An 8,806-nucleotide genomic window follows, 5' to 3' on the forward strand; every position below is an offset into this window, starting at 1 on the left:
TACATTGTATGCATGTGAAAAGCAAAGAAAGGAGAATCTGATACATAATTTCAGCAGGGAGAAGACCTTTACAAATTGATATACATCCTTCATATACAATGATCTAAGTTGGTCAAAGATCTTAGAAAAATCCCTGAGCTGTTTAATATATCATCTATATGTTGTTTGGTTGTTTGTACTTTGTAGCATTTAACCAAGCAAGCAAGAAAAAGAGAAAATAGGATAATATAGCTGGATGCTAGTGTAAAGTACTCGAGTAAAAAATTCTGATGATGTGATGAACTGTTGGAATTAATTAGTCCACTATACAAACTTATATATGGTATCCTGTTCCCATGTGTAGATAGTTACTTTAGTATTTTATACAACTCATCAAGAAAATTTTATGTACCATTGCATCTTGAGCTTGAATATCTTATACTCGTGCACTCAAGATACCATGAATAGACAAATGCTTGTGGACCAAAAACATTTTAAGTTTGATCTTAATATCTTTTTTTTCTCCTGATCCTATTATCCTGAATTCAACTCAAAGATTTCCCTTAAATTTGGATCATCATGTATATCGAGCAAACAGATAATACAATGGAAATCTTCTTTCGTGAGATATGCCAGAAATCACTAATAAAACTTTATGCTTTCATGTATTTTTGAACTAATAGTAATAAGCCTGTTATAAACATTGCAATTTAACTGAATTGGCTTTAATGTCTAACTAGTCTTGCAACACATAATTGTGTAAACTAATATAAAGCCATATTATTTGATGCTTAGTTTCTTGAGTGACAAGTCTGCCTTTTTTTTCTTATCCCTTTTCAGCCACATTTTTTCTGAAGACTAAAGTAACAAGAAAATGTTTAGAAAGGAAAAATGTTTTTGGTTGGTATAAGTTTTGAAGAATGTTTGTTACAAAATACTGTAAGGCTGGTATGCAATTTTGTTTTGCTTATGACCTGTGAGTCTTATTTGCATTTTCATTTTGTTTTCATTAATCATTCAAATCCCTGGGACCCAGTTATAGAAACTATATTTAAAAATAAAAATTACTTTATTATACATAATAATACATTGAAAATTTTGTTGATAAAATGTTTCTGGTCCTGCTTTCATTTAGAATTACAGACCAACCTATATAATAATAACAATATGGACATTTATCCATCTCAAAAACTAAGTTCCTTAGATGACCCTAAGGGATTAAGCAAATACAAATCATATATCAATCTACATATTTGAACTGCTATATATACTGTTACAATTTATGCTTACATGTATAACATACTGCACAGATGACATAATCACCCAAAAAAAAATTGCAAGAACGTGCTATGCTATGGCTTTTCAAATGTATTTATCCCGTGATTATGAGAATATACAGTTATTGCCACACCTATTCAAAATACCGATGTTGGCATAACTTGGTTGTTATTCCATTATCTTGTTCGCTTGTACTATGTCCTGTCTCTGTACATATGCAGAGGGAAACCATCCGGCATTGCCATTGCATTCTCCTTCAGACCATCCATTGGCAGCAACCTGGAAATTCAACCACCAAAAGGAAAATAAGAATGCAAGTCAAAACAATTACACCGGCTTCATTGTCAATAAAGATTGATACCTACTTTCACAAATATTGCTATTATTATTGGAAGTTATTTTTGTAATGACTAAATTGACAATAGGTGGAATGCTTAACCATGCGAATATGTTAATGGCTAGTAATACTCCTATTTTGTTCAAAAATACTTCTTAAGAAGTTCAACAATACTGACTCAAAAGACTTTGAAAAAATACCTGACGGACTACAACATAATCATCAACGGATAAACTTAACTCCCCTTCAGCTTGAGCGTCAAATGGATGTATGACCTACAAGAAAAATGATGATAAGCATGAATCAATTTCAGAATGTAAATAAAACATTGCAATGGACTGAGATGTAACAAATTTTGAATGATTCTAAATCATTAATACAATTTCTTATTCTTTTTCTTTTCGTTTTTTGCACCAAGACTTGTCTTTTTTTTTTGTTAGTTTGTGTGTCAATAAAACAAAACAGAACAGAACAAAGATCAAGGTGTGATATTAGTTGCAACAAAACCAAAGCTTAATTACTTGTATAGGCTTTACCTTGAACAACAGTCAACTGCAGGAATGTGGCTGCATGTAATGTAGAATCTCTAAAGACAAATTTATTATTTCTTTATATTTGACTTACCTTTCCAAAAAAGTATGTGCCCGTTTCAGTGTTGTGTTTATAATGAAAGCCATTTAAATTAGCCTTCTCATCTGCAGGTTGAGTATGTCCATCTTTTGGCGGTGGAAATGATGTGGAGTCGTTTGGTTGTCTCTCATCAATCATCTAACTCCAACAACATTCAATACAGGTTACAAATTTGATCAGAATATTAAATATTATGTTTAGAATATTATGCAGAAGCCAATGTGTACAATAGACATAGGAACTAGGAATTATTTTTACAATTTGAAAGAAATGTCGGCTACATGAAAGCTAACCTCGGCATATAATTTATCTAGAATAACAAGGGCATGCCGATGAAAGGCTCTCTCAGCATCCACCTGCCAAAGTAAAGGGTTCAGAACAATTGGCTTAAGGTTCAAAAACCATACAAAGATTAACTAGAAATTAACTAGAAAATAATGCAACCAATGCATGAGTGAAACAAACATTAGACAAGATATCTCATTATGCATGGTGAAAACCAATACCTACTTTCACAAATATTGCTATTATTATTGGAAGTTATTTTTGTAATGACTAAATTGACAATAGGTGGAATGCTTAACCATGCGAATATGTTAATGGCTAGCAATACTCCTATTTTGTTTAAAAATACTTCTTAAGAAGGTCAACAATACTGACTCAAAAGACTTTGAAAAAATACCTGACGGACTACAACATAATCATCAACGGATAAACTTAACTCCCCTTCAGCTTGAGCGTCAAATGGATGTATGACCTACAAGAAAAATGATGATAAGCATGAATCAATTTCAGAATGTAAATAAAACATTGCAATGGACTGAGATGTAACAAATTTTGAATGATTCTAAATCATTAATACAATTTCTTATTCTTTTTCTTTTCGTTTTTTGCACCAAGACTTGTCTTTTTTTTTTGTTAGTTTGTGTGTCAATAAAACAAAACAGAACAGAACAAAGATCAAGGTGTGATATTAGTTGCAACAAAACCAAAGCTTAATTACTTGTATAGGCTTTACCTTGAACAACAGTCAACTGCAGGAATGTGGCTGCATGTAATGTAGAATCTCTAAAGACAAATTTATTATTTCTTTATATTTGACTTACCTTTCCAAAAAAGTATGTGCCCGTTTCAGTGTTGTGTTTATAATGAAAGCCATTTAAATTAGCCTTCTCATCTGCAGGTTGAGTATGTCCATCTTTTGGCGGTGGAAATGATGTGGAGTCGTTTGGTTGTCTCTCATCAATCATCTAACTCCAACAACATTCAATACAGGTTACAAATTTGATCAGAATATTAAATATTATGTTTAGAATATTATGCAGAAGCCAATGTGTACAATAGACATAGGAACTAGGAATTATTTTTACAATTTGAAAGAAATGTCGGCTACATGAAAGCTAACCTCGGCATATAATTTATCTAGAATAACAAGGGCATGCCGATGAAAGGCTCTCTCAGCATCCACCTGCCAAAGTAAAGGGTTCAGAACAATTGGCTTAAGGTTCAAAAACCATACAAAGATTAACTAGAAATTAACTAGAAAATAATGCAACCAATGCATGAGTGAAACAAACATTAGACAAGATATCTCATTATGCATGGTGAAAACCAAAAAAAAAAAAAAAGCAATCATGATGTAGCTGGTGACAAATAACTTTAGGTAAGTGAAACTGCATCTCTTCTTGTGTAAGTAACAAATACTTACATCTCCAAATTTCAATAGGTAACATCAATTCAGTTGTTAGCAATATATTAACAAAGTAAAATGATCCATAAAAGTCAAATCAGCAACCAATGAGGTGTTGGTCCAGTTGAAGCAACTTGCCCTCATCTCATACAGAGAAGAACCCCGGCGACTCTGGGTTCAAATCCCTATTGAGTCACACACACCTATTGAGAGGCTGAGAGCCAAAGGTAAAACTCTACGCAATCAATTGAACCAAGGATTAGTCTTGTAGCCAGGTGCTAGTGCCACAGACCTCAATTCAGGTGGGTTTCAAATAATAATAAAAAGACAAATCAGCTATCATACAGCAAGAAATGACTTCTATAAAGAATGTAGCAATACCATTGTAGAAAGGCTCTGGAGAGTTATATGTTGCTGTTGTTCTTCAACTGACAACATAGCAGAGGTTGCTTCTCTACCAAGTGCCACCAAGGAAGATTTAAGTTCTTTCAACCTTTTTTCTGCATTCTGAAGCCTCATTGAACCGTCTGCAGAAAGAGAAGAATCCCTCAACTTCGATCGACGCCTCAAAACTTCAGCAGCCTGATGAGAAGGTATCTAAGATAAATATAACGCATTGCACACCACCATATGCATGCTATTGTGGCAGTGAATTATTACCTGGGCTTCTACTTCTTGACGAAGTTTGTCATAGTTGTGGGTGAGGTGGCGTGCATCTTCCAAAGGAGCTCCTGTTATTTGTGCCCGCAGTGGCTCAGAGATCTATACAAAACCTAAAGCATAATTAAAAGCACCATTTTTTGTTTGGGACACAACGGTAGACTCAAAATATGACATACAATACAACTGACAGTAAAAGACGAAAAAATCTTCGTAAGTCAAATATAAAAATTACTACTAGTTTCTAAGAACTAAGACTTCAATTAAGTTACACTAAGAAGTGAATAGTCTCCTTAAGTTGTCTAAGTGAAAAAGATCCATAGAACTAGGATTTCACAATTTTGAAAAAAGCTACAATTTGGAACTTCAACAAAATCATGGTGCCACCGTGATTTTACCGTACTCATTCTCGATCAAAACATGCACTTCTTATTTCCTATCAAGCAAAAGGAACTAATATGCAGGTATATGAAGCATCATGTGAATGTTATTATTGATTTGTACAAAACTATTGTGCAAAATTATAGCAGCAAAATTACCAGTAAACCAGATAGGCATAATGTTGTACAAAATAACATAAATAGTACATTGATAGCATCAAATGCCTTATCGTTATCTAAGGAAATATTTCACAAAATTAACTCCTTAAGACTACACTAAAGAATATCAAAGAAATATCCCAAAAAATTACCTGATCACCTAAGATCCCAAGCAAAGTCTCCCTCTCATTTTCCAATATATCATATGAGTTACTGAATTGAAGAGAAGGCCTTGCAAGGGGATAATCACTACCTCGATTCTCATTTTCAGTCCCATACTTGTAACAGTCCTTAGCCAACTTCCTCACTGAAACAAACATAACAAAAAATCTACGAGTTATTGGCCTTGAGGCATAAATCAAATGAATTCATTGGTAAAAGACCAAAAGCAAAAGTCACCTATTTCCATCTGCTTGGAACTAACAGAGATGAATCCTTCAATACCACGTACAATATGCCGCTGAAAATGCTGTAAGCATCACATTGGTTAAAAACTTAAGCAAACAAACCTCTCTAAACTTTAGGGTATATTTTGATTGGCTTATTTGAGCTAATCTACTATCACAAGCACTTGTAAGATTTTTCGAGAAAGCTTTTGAAAACAGCTTATGACGTGTTGTAAGCTGCTTTCAGCTAATTTTCATAAACTCTCCAGGATAACTTATGAAAATAGTTTGACTTTAGTTTATCTTTTGTCATTGAAATAATTTATACATAACACTTATACAATAAGCTTCTAATTAAGTTGTTGTCCAAACAGGGCCTAAATGTCAGCCCCCAACTGATAAATACAAATATACCTTAGCAGTCTTTGTAGAAGTGTATAACTTTTGAAGTTTCTGATGACATTCAACTTCAGATTCATCAGCCATGAGATGTTCATTGCTAAGTTGCCCCAATTGTCTAAGTATAGCCTACAAAACAACATGATATAAGACATAAGTCAAACAAATGAAATGAAACTACTACTACAAACCTATAAAGCACAGACACAAACACCAAACACAACACTCACATCAGATAAAAATTTATGAAAATAAAAGTAATTGAATGCAATTATATTCAATCGGTATTGTGTCAGTCGTGCCACTGACACGCCTTTATTCCAAAGTGTTGGTGCTACATAGCTTCAAACACAGTAAAGTGAACAGTTTACAAACAAAATCAAAACTTTCTGTTAAAGTATACACACCAACATCATGGTTCAATCCAGAAGCAAAAAAACAAGGCTTAACAGCAAAACCCAACTTCAAAATTAAAGTAAAATTAACATTATTACACAATAACCCCATGCTAGAAAACCAATTTTAACCTAAATTATAAACAGTAGCACAGAAAGTACAATAAAATTGGGAAGCACCCCATCCATCAATCTGGTAGGAATGATGATCACCTGTTGTTGCTTAGCAACTTGCTCTCTCAATCTGCTAGCTTGTTTCCGTATAGCATCCATATTTAATTTGACAATAAAAAGAGTAACTTTTTTGCAGTAGAAAAAGGGAATGATCAGAAAAAATTAGTGTTGTGTTTGAAGTTTGTTGAAGGAGAAAAAAAAGGCATGGTGATGAAGAGATTAATAAGGATTGATGAATTATTATTATTATTAGGAGTACCTCGGACTTTCCAGAGAGAGAGGGAGATTTAGTAACAGTTACAAAAAGAGAAGGGTATAATAATAATAATGGAATGAATGTGTTGTTAATAATGAAGAGTGAAAGTGAAAACTGCAGTAGTATGTTGATGTTAGGGGAAAAAGCGTCTTTTAAGAACACTCGCACCGGACACGGACACGCGCTTCATTTTCGCTAACACGGGAAAAAGCGTTTTCCTAAATGACACCCATATTATTTAAATATTTATTTTTATTTATTAATAATCACATTTCCATAAAAAAAATCTCATTTTGTTTTAATTTATTATTTAAATTATCTTTTATTCATATAACTCTATAAAAACGTGGATATTGAATTTTAGAAAGTGAGCGTTATATACTATAAATAGATTGAAAAGAGTCAACTTTTATTTTTATTTATTACCCTTTAAATGTTTAAAATTTACTTATATTTTATTATTATGGAGGAGAACATTATAAATAAAACAATTCTTAACTAGTGTTATAAATGCATTGTTTAAAAATTCTCATAAATTAACTAATTATTATGAAGTTATAATGAATTGTCTAATTATTGAAGCTCCACTCATAAAGAAAAAAAAAAGAAACTAAGCAATGAATTTTTTAAATCACTTTTCAAAGTACTATTGAATATATACATAATTTTTTTATAAAATATTAGTATTTTTTTAGATTTTTTTATTAAAATTGATATTTATTTATTCAAATTAAAATAATATATCGATCAAGAACAATTAAATATAAATTTTCTAAAATAAAAAATGATGAATTTGTAAATATACTCGCATGACATAAATTAATAGCATAAAATGGCAAAATACCTACAGAACTTACAAAATTAAAGTGATTTTGAATATTCATGTTTTCGGATCTGCAATGCTGGCAACTTTGAAGTTATTGATCGAATATACGTTTGGATTGTATTAAATCAAAGCTAATTTGTCAATTTTAATGTAATGAACACCACAACTAAATAAAAAAACTAAACAACGTTGCACTTAAATGGCGAGATAAAGGAAAAATACGATATTTTTTTTCTTCATGAAAAACACTTATGTAGCTAAAAAGATAAAGAAAAACAATATAAATAAGATGATTTCAGACAAAAAAATACTCGTAAATCACCGTGCTTTCTGATAAATAAAAAAATAATAATAACAAAAGTAAAGAGATGACGTCCAAACATAATAGATAATAGATAAACTTACAAAGTTGATTATATTATTCAAGTAGTTGAATTTCTTACACTCATAACTGTATTTTTTTACTAGTTCCCTAGTTATATCCCTTCTTATAACTTTCTTGTCATTGTTTAAATATATTAAAAACCTTGTATGCTACTAGGGTTCTTTTACTAACATTTAAATTAATTCATTCGAGTGGTTTTTTATGGAATTTGAGTTTGACTGCTAAAATTCATCACTAACTTGTTTTAATTACCCATGACTTGTGACGCCCCAAACTTCAAATTGTTAGTTCGGTTCAGTCGGATCAGTGTTTGATGCTCATGCCTACCATCACCAAGCTTAAATTTTTGCTCATCCTTGAATTTCACAAATTATGATAGTGTAGTTCTCATAATACGCAAACATTGGAAGAAAATAAATTTAAAATCTGCCACTGTCTTGCAACAATCCATACGAAATTGTTATTAAGAAAAACAAAACTCACAAAAACCACGTAGTAAAAGATTAAGAATAAAGTTTTCATAAAATGTAAGTCCATAAATTCTTTGGCGATGCAAACTACGATATCACCTATTTTAATTACGGGTCTGGCTAATGAATGTCATTTATATTAAGGAATCAAAAAATTGAAATTGTGTGAAAAACAACAGTTTTTAAACTTTTGAGAAATTAAATACACAAATTACATGACACTATTTCTATATTTGATTTTTTTTATACCAAATTTCGTTAAAATCCTTGTTAGCATTTTTCTTTACTTTATGCCCTGCTAACATGTTTCTAACTTGCATAAAAAAAGCCAATGTCATTCCCATGACTTTTAACAATATGGTGAGGCGTGTAACATGAACGTACTTGATGCGAAGTGTGGTG

At 31.6% G+C, this 8,806-nt stretch overlaps 1 protein-coding gene across 1 annotated transcript; it reads right to left on the minus strand.

The window, feature by feature from the left end:
* Positions 1-1,131: 1,131 nt before the first annotated feature.
* On the minus strand, positions 1,132-6,716 carry LOC101499228 (SH3 domain-containing protein 1). The gene is made up of 14 exons (XM_073364354.1): positions 6,507-6,716; positions 5,914-6,027; positions 5,513-5,582; positions 5,266-5,420; positions 4,575-4,676; positions 4,296-4,496; positions 3,630-3,692; positions 3,331-3,474; positions 2,876-2,981; positions 2,735-2,748; positions 2,518-2,640; positions 2,219-2,362; positions 1,795-1,869; positions 1,132-1,536 (listed from the first exon to the last, which is right to left on the minus strand). Exons 1-14 carry the CDS (start codon positions 6,564-6,566, stop codon positions 1,426-1,428), a joined length of 1,482 nt encoding a protein of 493 aa, XP_073220455.1. The 5' UTR covers positions 6,567-6,716; the 3' UTR covers positions 1,132-1,425.
* Between the last annotated feature and the right edge of the window lie 2,090 nt (positions 6,717-8,806).

Source organism: Cicer arietinum, chromosome 8 (assembly GCF_000331145.2).
Source record: "Cicer arietinum cultivar CDC Frontier isolate Library 1 chromosome 8, Cicar.CDCFrontier_v2.0, whole genome shotgun sequence".
Classification (NCBI taxonomy): domain Eukaryota; kingdom Viridiplantae; phylum Streptophyta; class Magnoliopsida; order Fabales; family Fabaceae; genus Cicer; species Cicer arietinum.

What these genes read in the sequence shown, in the direction of transcription:
- LOC101499228 (XM_073364354.1), bottom strand. Translation starts at nt 6,566, where the DNA reads ATGGATGCTATACGGAAACAAGCTAGCAGATTGAGAGAGCAAGTTGCT. An exon ending in AAGTTGCTAAGCAACAACAG is followed by an intron (nt 6,028 to 6,506) that starts GTGATCATCATT and finishes GTTGTTTTGTAG; the next exon opens with GCTATACTTAGACAATTGGG. An exon ending in ATTATGTTGTAGTCCGTCAG is followed by an intron (nt 1,537 to 1,794) that starts GTATTTTTTCAA and finishes TTGAATTTCCAG; the next exon opens with GTTGCTGCCAATGGATGGTC.